At 36.4% G+C, this 17,666-nt stretch overlaps 3 protein-coding genes across 3 annotated transcripts; 2 read left to right on the forward strand and 1 right to left on the reverse strand.

Moving 5' to 3' along the window:
* The first annotated feature begins 1,440 nt into the window (after positions 1 to 1,440).
* LOC133712498 (heat shock factor-binding protein) lies at positions 1,441 to 4,666 on the forward strand. Its single transcript, XM_062138608.1, has 5 exons — positions 1,441 to 1,573; positions 2,988 to 3,041; positions 3,604 to 3,627; positions 3,723 to 3,765; positions 4,300 to 4,666. The coding sequence occupies exons 1-5, from the start codon at positions 1,571 to 1,573 to the stop codon at positions 4,443 to 4,445; spliced, it is 270 nt and encodes an 89-aa protein (XP_061994592.1). The 5' UTR covers positions 1,441 to 1,570; the 3' UTR covers positions 4,446 to 4,666.
* Positions 4,667 to 6,578: 1,912 nt separating this feature from the next.
* Positions 6,579 to 7,178, reverse strand: LOC133712309 (rapid alkalinization factor-like). Its single transcript, XM_062138418.1, has one exon. It carries the CDS (start codon positions 7,144 to 7,146, stop codon positions 6,796 to 6,798), a length of 351 nt encoding a protein of 116 aa, XP_061994402.1. The 5' UTR covers positions 7,147 to 7,178; the 3' UTR covers positions 6,579 to 6,795.
* Positions 7,179 to 15,113: 7,935 nt separating this feature from the next.
* LOC133710848 (peroxidase 5-like) lies at positions 15,114 to 17,654 on the forward strand. The gene is made up of 2 exons (XM_062136987.1): positions 15,114 to 15,394; positions 16,586 to 17,654. Exons 1-2 carry the CDS (start codon positions 15,179 to 15,181, stop codon positions 17,351 to 17,353), a joined length of 984 nt encoding a protein of 327 aa, XP_061992971.1. The 5' UTR covers positions 15,114 to 15,178; the 3' UTR covers positions 17,354 to 17,654.
* The last annotated feature ends 12 nt before the right edge of the window (positions 17,655 to 17,666 follow it).

The following is a 17,666-nucleotide window of genomic DNA, read 5'->3' on the forward strand; positions in this document are numbered from 1 at the left end:
TACGTTATGGAGCAAATTTAGGGGTTTTCCAGAATGGAAACATGTTTTGATATGTGAATTTTAGTTTTCGTAGAATCTTTTTTTTAATAAAATCCATTCACTTGTCGTGTTTTTGCTCAAGTAGTTTAGGTGCGATATCATTTTTCAATTGAAAATAAAATTATCAATTCGAAGAGTGCTGAATGAACAACATTTTTGGTCTAAATAGGTTGGAGAACTCCTTTGTTGATAAGTAGTGTTGTTGGCTTCCAAGTTTCAATTGAATAAAGGCCGGCAATTCTAGTAAGCACAGCTGCACAAGCAACGCCTTTATATCCTCCACAATGCAACCGATATACTACATTCAACATAGAACTCAAACACTGATAACTTGGGAGAGACAATCATATCCAAATTCTGCTTTCTACTAGCCAAAATGCTTGTGTAAAACAAAATTGCAAGAAAACCTAAGGTGGCGTTCGGTAACGTTTTCAAGTCATCCTTTTCATTTTATAAAATGAAAATTGCTTGAAAATGCGTTCGTTTGTCTGTTTTCAAAAATGCAGAAAATAAAAATTGAAAATAATTTTTTATTTTACTCGTAAAACAGGAAAACGACAAATAGACGTTTTCACATTTTCATTCTCATATTTTAGAAAACACGGAGATATATTTTCCAAAACAAAGAAAAAAAAGAACGTGCTCCCTTATTCCATATTCTCACGTCGCTCTTGCATTTGTTTGGTCTATTATATGAAGGTCTTTAAATTGTTTTTAGAATAAACTACCGGACACATTTTCGGATCTCAAAAATCCAATCTTGTTTTCTCGTTTTCATTTTCAAAATCGGTTTTTGAAAAATCATTTTTAAAAATGTTACCGGACAAGCCCTAAATATTTCATGTGCTAAGCCTATCTTGCACTTCGGTTTTGTTGTTTTTTATTATTTTTTATTATAACGATGTGTCAACAATATTAATTTAAATGAAGTTGGAATTATGAAAATAGTATAGGAGTAAAATCCACACTTCCTATTTTACAATCCACATTTCTTCTATTTTTTTTGTTGTAATTTTAATAAGGAGATACAAAATTCAAGTGACTAAAAATAAAATTTAAGTTACTGAAAAATAAAACATGGAGTGTAGATTTCAATCTCCAATAATGCGAGTACCTTAGACATGTAGATGTACCTATACTAAAGCTGATTTGCAAATTGACTTGTCATACAAAAACGACTTCGGGTCAGATATTCATCATGTAATAGTGTACACAGTCGAAGTGAAAAGTAATTTTTCATTACCTTGAGAAACTCTAAAGTTGAGGCCGTCAAAAAATCACCATGAATTTGAATGGCCAAACCACAGGGGCTATGTATGAACTTTCTTTCGAGGAGAGGACCATCTATGCAATTTGGCATGAAAGAAAAAGTAAGGCGCGCCAATAAGCAATTAGGGCCAGAATGGTCATTTTGTTGCTTCACTATTCCCCTCTCCGCTTCCAAATTTACTAAACCACCACACATTTCTCCACCTCTCCGCACTCAACAGCCGCGAGCCTCCAAAACCTTGGCAACGCAGAGCCTTCGATCATGGTAATTTCTTCTCTAATCATGATATTACTTCCCGCCCAGTGTGAATTTTCATCGATGTTGATCCTGGATACATTGATCCCCTTAGGGTTTGAAATTTTTTAATTTTTTTTTTTCTCTCTTCTGGAAGTGCACTGAAATGGCCTCCGATCTGTTATTTGATGGCGTGTGTTTCCATTTTCATAAGCATATGTTTCTTGCACTGGGTTTACTTTTCTGTTTGGTTCTTGAGGAAGTTTGATAGAATAGTTCTACAGATTTTGAGAGATGAGTTTGAAATTTCATTTTGTACGATCAGTCTATGAGTTCATCATGTCAATCTATCATATTGTGCTACTCTGGTTATAGTTTTTGTGATGGAACTGGAGTACTTTGAGCTGTCCGCTATGAGTTCATGAGGTTGGGAGTCATTGATGGTGCAAAATTCCAGTGTCGAATTAAAACAATCTTGCGGCGGTTAGTTTAGGAACGTGATTTTCAATGATGTTCTTGCTGGAGTATTTGGGTTTTTGAGTCCTATGCACAGACTTGTTAGATTGAAAATAGAGGAACACTTAGAAAATGGGGGATAATAGTTATGAGGGAAACTTGGTAAGTTACTTTAGCTCGGGTCTTCTATAACTGTATTCAGGAGAATCTGGTTAAAGCTGGATGACTCACAATGTTGTGGGTCGGTGGTGTGAGATTAGCTTATCATGGTGAATGTGTCGATTTTCCTGCATATCCTGTCAAGTCTGTAGGGTTTATTTCGAGTTTTCTAGTCAAGTTAAGCATTTCGAATCGATGTCTAAGTGCAAAAACATGTGGAAGCTTTGGCATGTAAGAAATGGAGAACCCTTAACTAGTACTTTTACTATATTGTGGTTAAAGCAATTGCATTGATGTGTACATAAAGCAATAGCTGGTGGTTGATGGTCTGAAACATGCCTGAATCTGGTGAATTTGGATATCTTTATACACAGTTAGAATTAACCTCATCAAATTGTTGGATAAAAGATAAGATGAAAGTACATCTACATAATGAGACTGCTTGGGCACAAGATCTAGGTCTTTTTGTGTGTTCAGAATTATTAGTAATGTTTGAATGTGCCTGCTAGTATGCCAGTGAGATTTCCAGAGATTCCTACATAGATGTCTTCTTGAATGTATGCTGTGCCGCTGTGGGACAATGGTGGGCTATAAGTAACCGCCCGTTGATTTTGCAACTCTTTGTTGCCTTTTGATATTAAGAAATGCAGTCTGTTAAACTACGTTTCACATTTATGAACTGAGGGTATTTTCTTCATGTTAACCTTTCTTTCCTGCGAAGTAACTATGTATTTAGTGTCAATTCAACATGTTAGTATGTATTGTTACTGAACTAGTGATGTCATTCATGACATTTTAGTGAAGTAGCTCATCCATTTCTTTTTGGCAGGATGGACATGATACAGATGACCCGAAACAAAGCACTGCTGATATGACAGCTTTTGTGAGTTCCGGTTCTACCTTCTTTTTTAATTTTAGGGTTTCTGTATGTTGACGTGTTATTGATTATTAAGCATGTTAAGGTTCATAATTATGTAGATCTAAGGATATTTTATTCTACCAGTAGCAAATGATTTTGTTCATAAGCATGTTGGCCTTGATTATCAATGACGAATAAGGAAAGTTAGAAGCCAAAGAAGAGCTTGTCTGTTGATTAGTATTGATCAATTTTGTTGTTTGCTAGAGCTGTTGTTTTATATTCCAACACTTCCCTCATATGTGGGCCTCTCCCTATACCAGTTTGATACCAATTTTCATAGAATTCGTAAAGATTTGGGACTCCAACTGAACAGGCCTTTATGTACAAGTAAAACTAGACTTATTTCTCTTTATTCTAATAGTATTTATTAGATTAAGCAATATGCTAGGTAGTTTGACCCCACAGATGCATGTAATCTTTGTTATTCAAATTGTGTATTCCTATCTAATATCTATGATAGCAGACGTTTAGAGTTTAAACAATTGAAGCTTCCGCCTTTGCTTAGTCTTTCTTTTACTTTTTGTAGGTACAAAATCTTCTCCAGCAGATGGTGAGTTTGTCATAAATCTTTCAGGTTTTGTAATTGTAATAATGGACTTGAATGTGCTTGATGGATTGTGTCGCTTATTTTTTTGCATTTTGCAGCAAACCAGGTTCCAGACAATGTCTGACTCCATCGTTTCGAAGAATATCCTTTCATAGATTGTGTTTGTTAATCACAAATATATGTTTTCATTTATATATTAAGCTAATTTTATGAGCATAATATTAGGAAAAATAATTTTCAGTTTGTCCTTGCTGTCATTTGAATACGGTCCATATGATAGTCCTTGATTTTTTGTTCTGGATTGTCTGACTTTCTAAAATCGTTGTCTGTGAGTTTTGGTTTAGAATCTTGAGGAGTGTCATGGTTAATAGAATTGCCATGGGATTGGTTGTGCTTGCCATGTCTAGACTTACTTTTAGATTTGCTCTTTCAGTTGGTGTGGAGAGCATGATTAAACTTTCATTTGACCTTTATCTATTTGTTTATCACTTTTGACTTCTCTATATGCTGCCCCTGTAAACATGAAATTTTTCTGGAACTATTAGTATTATTATCATTCTTATTATTATCATTTTTATTATATGATGCGAGTGTTTGAAGTGTTGCTCGAACACAAGTACTTCATAAACTTATGAAACAGCTTAAGTTTGCTTTGTATCCTTGACCATGATGCACTTGATGAGATGGGCAACAGGATCGAGGAGTTAGAGCAGAGCATCAATGATCTCAGAGCTGAAATGGGAGTGGAAGGCACGCCATCCCCTTCAGCCCCTTCAAAGCCCAAGGTAGATACCAAGTCAGCTGATGATTCAGCCAAGTAGCTTTGCCATGGGACCTTGCTGATCACTAGAGTTATCTGTTGAGTGCCTGATTCCGTGTTTCTTTTGCTTTTTCATTTGAAATTCAAATCATATGATACATACTGTATCTCGAAGCAGATCAGTGCTCGATGGATTTGTACACAAGCCGAATTTGATACTCATTTTCCGGGAAAATGTAGGATATTTCAGTATTACTATTGATCGGATTTCCATGACTGACATTGATAGTGCACGCTTGGACTGTGGATTGGATCTCACTTTGATTTCGGTTTGAAGGGGATTTCAACCCCTCCCAATCCAAAATCAATTAGTGTTAGGTGGGTTTTCCTTGACCCAAGTTCAGCTAGTTTATTTTATTTATGGGCATGACTTGAAAACTGAGGTGGCTTTCCACTACTGTGGTCCTAATTCTTAATGTGGATTTATATAGCTTATGGATGGATGCTAATTCTAATGCGACAAGGACATATGAGGTGCTTAATGCAATAGATTGACTCTCGCTCACTCACAGAAAACCCTAAAGAAAGGGATAAAATCCAAATCACAATCAGTGATTTCGACTTTCAGAGTGCTTTAAGCCTTTACTGCATGTGGGGGTTTGCTTGCTTTTAAAGTTTGAGAGAATCTTGCGTAGGGCATCCGCACGGGACACGTGGTGGGGAGGGCAAATCACTGCCCAGCAGGAGGGTGTTTTGGGTATTGCACTTTAGAGAGTAGGGGTAGTTTCGAAAAAGATGAAAAATTTACTTGTTTCTGATTGGATGGCCATAAGGCCACGTGGTGGGGAAACCCCCACCTAAGTATTTGTTTTAAAGTTTTAATTGTGGTTGGCAATAATGAGATATTCACATTACCTTTTGTATATATACATGATAAAGCATATGAGAACGCGTTGGAATTGACCGTTAGCATCTATTTGCGTTGTTGTTTTCAGGGGAATGGACATCCACCATATGCATCAAAAGCATTGAATAAGGAAGATGATGTTATTTTCCATATCCGAAACTGTTGGTATGCTAAACCGTTCAAATTGGAGATCGTTTAGTCATTCATACGCTGATACACGTCAAACAAATAAGACTGTAATTGTTATAAACGCTCTCTAATCAGATGAGTAAACAACCTCCAAAATGGTTGATTGTTTGTAATGATAATTCTAAAAAAAAAAATTTAAAAATTAATTATAAAATTAGCATACAAAATTTACGCAAATAAGAGAGAATTTGAATACGCGTATCCAAATTAATAACTAGTGATAGGAAGCACTATTCTCTCACAAAAACACCTTGCAAATATCTTGTACCTTCTAATTAATGACAGGCCAAAAATTTAAGAGAGAGTCACAAACAATACCCGAATTTTAGGTCATTCATCATAATGGTACCTCAACTTCATAAACTATCACTTTGGTACCTCAATTTCTTATTTTTAACTATCACTTTGGTACCTCTGGGGTGAAAATTATATTGGAACAGTTTTTTGAATGATTGAGTTGCAAATGGCTGCTCACGAAGACGCTGGTAATAAAATTAGGGTGTGGGTCAGCGGCTCAATTAACCCATAGATGAGGGAGGTTAAGAGATTACACGAAGAGAGAAAGCCATGATATTCTGAGATTGAGAAGGAGAGGAAGATTTGGAGAAGAGGAACCTCGTCCTTCCCATAATACGCTTGAAAAAATGGCACATGGCAGCCCATGTGATTTTATTTAACGTCATTATGAACGGTAGGTACTAACGCTAATCAGAAGATGTGATTTTAGATACCAAAATGATAGTTTATAAAACATAAGGAATGAAAGTTTAGTATATAGCTTAAAGTTTGGCAACTATTCGTAACATTTTCCCAAAATTTAAATCATACATCTACATCAATACATCATTCAATCACTTTCTCTATGATTTTAAATAGTACCTCAAGACAGTTGTAGCCTGCAAGGCTACAGCTACCTCAAATATCAGAGAAAGCTTTACAACCCAATAATACAAATACATGGTTCTCGAATTTACGCATTTAAAAAAAATATATATATATTTTGCTGAGTTTTACCACTGACTCAATTTTCATAAACAATACTCATCTGGGTAAATAAATCAGAATCACAAAATGTAAAAATATGGCAAACAACAATACTAAAATTACAACCACAAACCAGAATTAAAAAATAATAATAAGAGTGATGAACTGGTATGGCAAACATTACAATATACCATCAACAATTTCTATCCTTATTCAAATCTCTTCAAAGTATATAACACACAAATTTTCCATCAAGACCCATAAATATATAAATTTTCAGCAACAATTTGAAAAAAAAAAAAGGATTAAAAACTAATTAAAACAATTAAAATTAGTGCCTGCAGCGAGTGATGCGGCTACAGCCGCGCGAGTAGGGGTTGGCCTGAGCTCCGGGCCTGCAATTGTAGTACGAGGCGCCGCGTCGCGAGCAGGGGACAGTGTTCCTCCTCAGCGCACCGTAGCTAATGTACCTGGTGGTGGCTAAGATGCGCCGGTTGATCTCCGAGTCCATCTGCAGCTCCAGCTCCTCATCCAAATCACCTATCAGCCCTCCGCCGGCGGAGCCCCAGCTGAAATCGACGGCGGAAGTGGAAGCGGCGGCGAGAGTGGAATGGGCGGCCAGGATTGAACAGAGGAAGATGAAGCCGAAGAGTAGCAGTGAGGAGGAGGAGGAGCTTGCCATGTTTGGGTTTCTAATCTGAGAGAGAGAAGAAGAAGTGAGGGCAGGTCTGGGAATATATGTGACCGTTGGAGTGGAAATGCCATTGGAGTTGGGGGTTATTTACGGGGGGATGCCACTTGACCTTAATGCGACCGTCCTTGCTTGAAATGTAAGAATGTCAATGACTTTATGGACATCCACTAATCACGCTTTTTGACCTTATTTGTGCATTTTTATTCTTTTTGGAGTTTTTTTTTTGTCTTTCTTAATTTCATTTAGAAAACAAAAAAGAGTTTTATTACTTTTTTTTTTTTTTTTTAGAGATTTAAAAGGAAAGAGGGGAAAGAGGTTAAAGAAAGAAGAAGAAGAAGAAGAAGAGCATCATGATTGATGTGTTTAAAACAAAAGGAGAATAAGCCAGTTAGTGGACAACCAATGTGACAATGAAGATGGGTATGAAGAAGAAAGTGACTTTGATAATGCCCCAAAGTTCCCACGCTTTGCGTTCTTCAAAATGAAGGAACTCAACCTTTGTTGAGTAATCTTTTACAAACATCCACATAAACACGGTATGAAACTTGCTATAAAAATTAAAGAAAAGTTTTTATCTGAATTCAAAGCTGTTTTTGAGCATAATCATAGTAAGTAATCATTTCGAGTCTCTAAATTTCAGAATAGTTATGTAAAATGAATGAACTCGAATGTGACTTTAAAAATATGTTTAACCACTAAAACACATTCTTTATAAAATGAATCACTTATGTCTAAATATATAATTTGATATTATCAGTAATTTTGTCTCAGTCTCAGGAATGACAACACAATATCTCTAAATACTAGTCATTTTTAGTCGAACTCCTCTAATCCACTTTAGTTAGTGCATTGGGTTAGTTGGGGGAGTCTCACGACCAAGTTAATTTCGACATGTCTAGATGAATGAAGTGACATATAAGAAAAGCACAATTAAACATTCTCTTATCACATTAACCCGTTCTGTTGGGGTGAAAATAGTGCTGCATTATGTGTCACTGTTTTCTGCATAAAAAGTACGTAAGGTTGTTCAGGAAGTGCAAAACAGTACTGCTCCTCTTTATTCCCCACAATAATACACACATTCAATAATATGAAACAAAGTGACTCACCTAACTTGCAACCCGAACTTTAATAATCTCCAGCACACAATCTAAAGAAGCACCTAATAATTACTGCCACAACTATGTGCCAACCCTATTAATGTCATGCAATCTAATTCATTACATATATATATATATATATATATATATATATATATATATATATATATATATATTTTGAGAATAAGATCCTTTATTAAAATGAAGCAAAGTTACATAACACGGGAATGACCGGTGGTGGACAAGAATTCCCCACTCTCCTCCCTAAAACCTAAACCAGTTACGGGTCCATCACTATAAATGACTTCCATGAGCCGAAAGGGCCCAACCCCTAACCACCTATACCACCTAACGACTCGGGCTATTGAGAATCCCGAGAATATCGATACCACCTCATAGACAACCGCCAAAACAATCAACGCCCTCTTCCACACCGTGTCCCAAAGATACCAGACCACGTGCAAGGATCACTCGTCAGCACATTGACCATAAGATAAAACCGATAATAAACCAATTCGTCCCCAGGAAAAACACCACATCCATGGCACCTCAATTTGACCCAACCCTAGCTCAACAGAGTAGGGACGTGATAAAAACCAGAAAAACCTAACCAAAACACTAGTCGAAATCCTAACCAAGAAAACTACTTTAACCAAAAACATAGACCAGCCGCCGCAAACAACTTCCTCCTTTTCAGATGACCCGCCGGCAGACCACCACCATAAGTCTGTCCCGTCGAACTCGCACCGCCGGAAATACTCCATCCACGCCGCAAACCACACCAACCTCAACATTTGTCGGCCATATCCAGGCATAAACCCAGATCTCGACAAGCCCACACCGATTAGCAGTGAGAAACTCGCCATGCCTTGTCGCCCGGCTTCGTCCATCCGCCTGAGAGTTCGACACCCTTGCACTCTCCGCCTATCGACCAAACACGGAGAGATAGGTAGCGCCGTACGATCCATGGCAAACCGCCGCCACGATCCAGCCTCTAACCACCTACTCCAAGCCTGCATCGATCGCCAAACATCCATCCTGCCCGCCTGCACCGCAGCCTGAGAGGAACAAAAAGTCATCCACGACCAAGAAGGTCGAACCGGATACCCCACAATCCCGTCCGGCAACACCCGCCACTCATCGATGAGGCCGGAACCTATGATCAATGCTGGGGTGCCGCTGGACAAGCAACAACCGCTTCTGTGCTTTTCCAAAACCCTAGTTTCTTCCCTCTATTCTCGGAGCAAGGATTCCAAGTTCCAATCACAGCGTACTAATTCATTACATATTCATATCAATATCGAGTGAAATAGAAAATTAAGCGAGAACAAATCACGCAAGTAAGTTAGTTTAAAATTTATTCTGAAAAAAGATGTTGCCAGCGGCGGAACTACGTTTGGGTCTTGGGGGGGCAGGGGGGTCCAGACCTTGATGCATTGATTATATATAAATATAATCATGTTCGAAGATAGAAAAGAAACTCATGGAATATAAAGAATACTCTGAGTATGGAAATGTAATTACAAGTAATTATTGTTTTCTTCTTTATCTTTTATTGCTGAGATTATCTTTCCTTATAGATTAATTCATGAAATGATATCATTATTTATTGATTACATTTTGAACCCCTTGTTGTCGAATCCTGATTCCCCGCCCGGATGCTGGGTTAAATTGGTCATATCAAGCTAGTGGCCTTCCTCAACTTCTCTTTTGCAATCCAAGATTGAAGTTGGGAATTATAAAAAGGAGATACACAGCATATAGGAGACAACTAGTCGATTTAGCAAACAAAGATTTAGATTCGACCGGCCGGCCCGGAGGTTGTTGATGAGTCAATGTGTTGGGTACTTGGGTGAGGCCTGCCCACCAACTAAATAATTTTCTTCAAACAAATAAAAATTTGAAATGAAACATTCTATTGGAGCATTAATTATTGTTAATTGATTTTGCGGCCTATAGATTATGAGTGCATTGAAAATAATTAGATTGAGAAGTTAGACCGTTGGAATATGAATATAGCTCAATTATGTTGACACCTAATGACCTACGTATGCATTGATAATTTGATAATGTGAAAAAGAAATAAAAATATTTGTAAATATTAACTCAATAAATGTTCATACGCAGCTGACAGACCGTGTTTAATTTCAAAAACGAAGTCTCGAGTGGCTAAGAGAACATTCGAACTTGAAATTTAGATGTAGAGATAAATGATCTTATAGTCTTATTTGTTAGAACTTAGAACTACAGGTTCTTATAAACCATAAACGTATTCCGGTTTGATGATATAGAAGTTCTAAATAGGTCATCTACTTGCCCATTTACATTGCTTCAAAATTTTGATCTTATATTTCATTATGTAGTTCATAAATTGTTCGGTGATTGTCATAGAAACACTTATAATATATGGTAATTAATTGGTTAAAAGAGTTTCAATTGTCTTTGTAGTGTTTAGGGCAATCACAGAATACTCTCCATAGCATTCGGCAAAATAGTCTTCGGCTCTTCGCATTCTTCAAAAAGCATTTATTGAAGTTTTTTCAATAGTTAACTATCAAATACTTAGATCAAAATTTACAAATTATAGTAAAGTAAATTTCGGAAGAAAAACAAATGCGCTCCTTGATGATATTAAGTTATTAACTTCCGGTGTGCTCCTTCATGAACATCCACTGCTGGTGAACAAAGGGTTCAAATTTTCTTGATTATATCAACTACTTATAAATGTGATATTTGGCCCAATTCACATTGGAAGTTGGTTTGGTTTCTGCCAGAAATCCAAAATATATAACAGATGGGCTTGCTTTTCTATGAGTTGGTCTTCAGGTTTCAATGCCATCATCAAAGCCTATTAGCACTAATTTAGGCCATCTCCTTTATGGCCTAAAACTAAAACCTCCTCATACTGTAGACTATTTCCCAAAGACCAAGAAAAATATTTGGCTTATCCAAATTTTGTAGGCCAAATTTGGGCTCAGTTTTGGTAAGCCAAATGGTGGGGCCTACTGATTTTTTATTTTATTTATTTAAGAACATGAATTTTACATTTAAGAAAAATCATTTTTTCTATATACATGTGTTATTTATATTGTTACTAAATATATATATATATTTTTTGAATAGGAATTGATTTCATTAGTAATCAAGCCATGAAAACAGGTCAGAGTCTAACAGAACTTACATAAGACAATCCGGAAAAAAACCAGATAACCTATCTAAGCCAAACTAAACTCATTAAAGTCTAAAGGGACGCTTGTTGGAAAGCAAGCCTAAAACAAGCAAGAACAACCTCGCTATTCTAAGGAAAAAATCATTCATCTAGCCTAATCTGCCAGCACGCGATTGTGGTACAAATAACAACTAGAAACATCTTAGAACAACTCATAGAGATTACTCCAACTTTAGAAGGCTTGTAACCAGATGTCTAATAGCAGAGAGACTTAAGAAAATGCTAGCTCCATCCCCTTAGGGTTGGAGCCAGCACCATCCTCAGCCTCTTCAGGAGCCAACAACCTCGGCATCAGGTTGGTCTTGCTCTTCTTTTTCAATGCCTCTGCATTAGACTCCCACAGCCCAAGCTTGGACTCAAACCTAGGCCCCAAAGCCCAAGCACCCCTCAGTTCGAGTTTGAACCCAGGCCCAACAACCCAAGCCCAAACCCGATCAAGAGAGGGAAGCTTGACCCTCTGATGCCAGGCTGCCTCTACCGCCGCCAGGCCTTCCCACCCTCCACCAGGAGCCGAGCAATGTTCATCAAGCCAAATCGAAGCCGGTAGAATTCCCTGCACGATCTACCCTCGACTTCACACGCCTTACCGGCAAAACCAGATCGAAACACACCGCTTCTGCAATCGACGTCGATCACCCGTGCTTCGACCTCGATCCGTGCACCAAATGTCAAACCCAAACCAAGAAACGCCTCGTCCCAATCTTCTTCTCCTCTACGCCGAGCTGAGCCTTGGCTCCCAGCGCTGCACGACCCCCGACGAAGCCTCGCCGGTGCCAGACAAACAGACGGCAAACAGAAGATTTTCCGCCGCCGCTCTTCGCTCAAAACCCTAAGGCTCTGCTGTTCTGTTTCACAATATTCTATAATGTTACTAAATATTAAAACTACATCATTGTAATTATCTTTGTTGAGATCTTCAATATGAGCCCAATATTTGGTATGTTTAGAATTTTTAAAATAAATGTGTAATCATTAATTTTTATGATATACTTATTTCCAAATGTAAACATTAATCAACTACTTCAAGATATTTGATTTGATTTTTGTCATTTTCAAATTGGGTGCGGCTATTGCCACCCTACCATTTTCTTAGTTCACCCTACAAACATTTGAATTATTGAAAGACTATATTTTTTGTCATTTTCAAATTGGGTGCGGCTATTGCCACCCTACCATTTTCTTAGTTCACCCTACAAACATTTGAATTATTGAAAGACTATATTACCCAAGTGCAAAATGACTAATAAGTAGTTAAGTACACTAATTTTCTAAAATTCAAATATGTAAGAAAAAATAAATATATAAGTAATTAATTAAATACAAGGACTACTTAATTTCTCATTGGATAACATTAATCTTTATCTTCTCCACCCAAATTTGAATTTATTACTATTTTTTTGTCTTTTTGTTGCCTCCTCATCGTTAATTCGTTATTCAATTCACAAAACCATTACCTTTAATTTCATCAAAATCTTTGCAATATTCTTTGTGAACATTGAAAGTAAAAATTTAAAACACGAAGAAAAAAAAATCAATCTCTTCTTCATTGATCATAGTTGTAAATTTACTAATCCTAGAGAACATTAAGAAAAAATTTTAAAAATGGAGTAAATCAGATTATGATTTTATTAGGAAACTTTAATAAATTTAATTTTTTTTATGAGTATAAAGTAAATGAGAGATTGTAACTAAAAATATTTATTTTTGATTGGATATGTCATATAAGGATATTATTGGAAAGAGAAATGAGTTAAATAAGTAAATTTAATAATTGAAATTAAAATGTAGGGTGTAATAAGCAAATAGAGTGAACAAAGAAAATGGTAGGGTGACAATAGCCCCACCCTTTCAAATTATAGCCATTGGTTGTGATGATATTTGATTTTTGGCTTATGAAATTTAGCATACGGTGACACCATTGTTTTTTGTTGGTAGGCTAAAAAAGCATATTAAAGGAAATATTCTGTTTTTGACTTTTAGCCTACGATGGGAGATGCTCTTAAAGTACCTAAAAACGAACTCCATCACTATTGTCACCACATTACGAGACAAGTTTTCCAACTTCTCCAACTTGTTGATGTGCAAAAAACTCCACATATCTGAAAGGAAAGCCAATGTACTCAAATTGTATTTTGGTTCTAACATACGTGACTTACACGTTACAACTATTATCAAAAATATTAAAACTATTTAAAAACAATTACTAGATAAACAAGTACTATATATACAAATTTATATTGTCTTTATATGTTTTTTCATATAAAAAAAAGTACTAGATAAACAAAATGAAGCAACATCGTCTAAGCTTTTATAGTTGCCAACTTTGAACAAAGCTTATTTCCTGTGGGCACTGGACCAAAGTAATGAAAGTTTCCATTACTTTAATGAAGGCGAAATGTAAAAGACGAGAGTTATCAAGAACACCTGCCACTTGATCTTAATTTATTGTCACTTGCCACTTGCCACTTGATGTCTGTTCTAGATAGTTTCCATGTTCACGGTTTTCAAATAGTTGAATTGGTATTCATATAATATTTTTAAATGATCGACTTGATACATGGGGTTGAATTGTGATGTGCATACTCACTACTCAGACTTCACTTGGGATGCAAGACTAAAAGACTTGATCATCAGTTTTTTTTTTTTTTTTTGACATGAAAGATTTGATCATTCGATGTATCTATCTACTTGGTGAATATTACCTAAATTATAGTAATTCTGCTCAAAATCGATAATAATATTGGGTGGTTCTACTGGTTATACAGTCAAACTATATTACACCGCACCAGATAGAAGACCCACATGCACACACGTATAGTTTGCTACTCAAGTTCATGTCCCAAACTTAGGTTTAGATGTGAGTTTTATTAGACTTATAATAACCATACTCCATAGAAAGTTTGGTTTAAATTGATGGGAAAACTAATGCTAAAATAGGTCAAATATACGATTTCAAATTCCAAACTTCTCACCAATCAAGAAGTAGTGAATTCAATGCAAGCTAGCAAAGAAATCAACATTTAGAGATAGTCTGAAATATTATACATGAAATTCTGATATGAAATTTTATCTTCGACAAATTATATAATAGAATTTAAAAGATTACATTAACATTTAATGTTCAAAACAATTAAGATGATTAAATGTTAGATATATAATCATACAAGATTATAATCAACTTCTCGATACAAGAACAAATCGTACCACGCTACCAAACTCAATCGAATGAGTGTTGGTTTGTAGTCATTAGTTTGATTCTTTGTTATATATACTACTACTACATTAAAACATTGATCGCTGGGAAAACAAATGACCTCTTGTGATCCCAAATACATTGTATCTAGAAAGGTGGGTAAACGACACGGCATGACAGGTCATTAGATTCTCATTTTCACACTTGCATGTTGACCTATTTCAGTGATATAATAACACAGTGGAATGAGTGAATCGTGTGGGGGGCACACGCCTTCCATTTTTTAATCTGCATGTTGTTATTTGTTTACTAATTTCCGAAGCCTCACTGCAACTGCCTGGTTTGGCATTCCTATGGCTTTGCTCATGGTCACTTTGCTATAAATTTGCAGTAGCTGACTAGCTGGCAAAGGCTTTCCATATATGTGCTCTACTACTTTGTTTCTGTCATTTAAGCTCCAGTTGCTTATTAAGTTTTAGGGTTTGATTTATAGATCCAATGGCAAACTTGTTCATCACTTGTTTCGGTTTGCTGCTCTTGGTTGTTTTGGTCTCGTTACCGGTCGCCTCTGTGCCTTTGGAGGTTGGTTTTTACCGGAAATCATGCCCCTCGGCCGAGACGATTGTGAGAGATACATTGAAGAAGGCAGCTGCAAGCGATCCTGCCGTAGCTGCTGCCCTCATCAGGCTCCATTTCCACGATTGCTTTGTGAGGGTACGTACGTTTAACAATATTCTTTTACTTCTGAGTTTATTATCTGAGATTATTCCTTCATTTTTTTGTTTTTGTTTTTTTTTTTTTTTTGAGAATGAGATTATTCCTTCATTTATATTTAATCAGAGGTGGAAATACATTATTCTTTATGAAAGGTGTAAAGAGCTACTGTGTAAAAGAAAATGAATATAAATTCTTGCATATTGCAGCCGTTTTTTTCTTATACAACTTGGATCTCATAAAATTAATCACTTGGTGGGTCTATGATGACATTATTGTATATATAAGATGTTTGATTGTGTAAGCGTTTGGTGTGTGAATTAGGCCTGACAATAGTGCGGTCACGGGCGGGTTATGGGCGGGCTTAACGGGTTGGCGGTCTTAACGGGCTCAACTCGTTATAACCTATTAAGATAACGGATTGAGCCTGATGGGTTCGCGGGTTACCCGTTGGAACCCGTGAAGACCGCTAACAGTTGTTTGTTTGTTTTGTTTTTATTTTTTTATTTGAAATTCTTTTCTAATTAATTATCCATTAAAACCCGTTACTACCCGTTAACAATAAATTGTCCATTGAAACCTGTTAAGACCCGCTAACATAAAAATTTATTTTTATTTTTATTTTTTTGCATTTTTTAAAACTCTTTTTCACACCCATTATCTATTAAAACTCTTCTAAAAAATAATAAAAATATGTTTTTATTTTTTATTTTCTTTTTTTAAACTCTTTTCCAACCCATAACCCATTGAAACTCTTTTTCATTGTTGCTTTGAAAATCAACAAATTCAAAGAAAATCATTAAATCAAACTATCAAAAGTTAATACATATTAGGCTCAAAATTCTCATAATAGGTTAAATCTAATGTTACGTGAAACTAAAATATTACAAATTCAAAGCAAATCATTACATGAAATTAAAAAGGTCTTTAGTTGGTGTAGCTTTGTCCGTCCAATGTCAACTCCAACACGTATTCAGTAAGATGTTCCAAATCGGTTCGGTCTTGGTCTAAATTACACAAAAAGAAAGAGAGGCAAATTAAAATAAATATTCACATGATGAAAAGATAAGAAACTAATACAATAACCAAGTGATATAGAATTCACACTGTCAATGTATATGAAGCTAAATATTTGAAGGAAATACTAGTTTCACGTAATATAAACTCGGATCCTGCTTTGATTTTACTTAGGGTTGCGATGCATCAATTTTGCTGGATTCTAAACCCGGCAAGCCAGCTGCAGAAAAAGAAAGCATGGGAAACAAAGGCGTCCAAGGCTTCGAGGTCATAGACGAAGCCAAGGCCAGGATAGAAGCTCAGTGCCCCAACACTGTCTCCTGTGCAGACATAATCACCTTCGCTGCCCGAGACAGTGTTTTCACCACCGGGGGAACTTACTATTCAGCCCCCGGAGGCCGCCGTGATGGAACGGTCTCATTGGCTTCGGAAGTGATCAAAAACCTCCCTGATGCATTCTTCAACGCAACACAACTGAAGACCAACTTCGCAAGAAAAGGGTTGTCTCTAGAGGATATGGTGACGCTCTCCGGAGCTCACTCCATTGGGGACTCACACTGCTCTTCCTTCTCAAAACGACTATACTCCTTTAACAAAACGCATGCACAAGACCCTGAGATAAATAAGGCTTATGGGGAGTACTTGAAATCCAAATGCCCTAACGTGAAAAATGGTGTTGACCCGGTTGTGGCTTTTGATCCTTTGACCCCAACTTTGCTTGATAACAACTACTATAAGAATTTGGTGGGTCACAAGGGGCTGTTGGCTTCGGACCAGGAGCTTTGGAGCAGTGACTTAACTAGGAAGATGGTGAAGTACCGCAGGAACCATCCGAGGAAATGGGGTTTGGAGTTTGCTGATGCGATGGTGAAGATGGGTTCCATTGATGTGTTGGTTGGGAAACAAGGAGAGATCAGGAAGAACTGCAGGGCCGTGAATTAAGAATTTCAGATATATGGCTTATCTGTGGAAGTCTCATTATGTATTTTTGGATTCGTGTCATAATTTGGTTTAAGTTTTGCTAGTTTGGGCATGCTTCTGGCCCTTATTTTGGGAATTTTATTTTGATTTGAATTGTTCACGTGTTTGCTATAGCTAGCATTTGTTGTGATTGTACCATGTTTGTAACTTTGTAAGGTTTTTTTTTTTTTTTTTTTAATAACTTTGTAAGGTTTAATAGGAATAGTGTTCTTATAGTAATTTCAGCAAACTTTGTATTTGGAGAGCATGTTTACTAAAATAATTTGAGTTTTAA

This window comes from Rosa rugosa, chromosome 5 (assembly GCF_958449725.1).
Source record: "Rosa rugosa chromosome 5, drRosRugo1.1, whole genome shotgun sequence".
NCBI classification, from domain to species: Eukaryota; Viridiplantae; Streptophyta; class Magnoliopsida; order Rosales; family Rosaceae; genus Rosa; species Rosa rugosa.

Excerpts from the sequence above, each read along its gene's own strand:
- LOC133712498 (XM_062138608.1), top strand. Across the intron at positions 3,042-3,603 it reads CTGCTGATATGACAGCTTTT|GTACAAAATCTTCTCCAGCA; the intron begins GTGAGTTCCGGT and ends TACTTTTTGTAG. Across the intron at positions 3,766-4,299 it reads TGACTCCATCGTTTCGAAGA|TTGATGAGATGGGCAACAGG; the intron begins ATATCCTTTCAT and ends ACCATGATGCAC.
- LOC133712309 (XM_062138418.1), bottom strand. The coding sequence starts at position 7,146 with ATGGCAAGCTCCTCCTCCTCCTCACTGCTACTCTTCGGCTTCATCTTC.
- LOC133710848 (XM_062136987.1), top strand. The coding sequence starts at position 15,179 with ATGGCAAACTTGTTCATCACTTGTTTCGGTTTGCTGCTCTTGGTTGTT. Across the intron at positions 15,395-16,585 it reads TCCACGATTGCTTTGTGAGG|GGTTGCGATGCATCAATTTT; the intron begins GTACGTACGTTT and ends GATTTTACTTAG.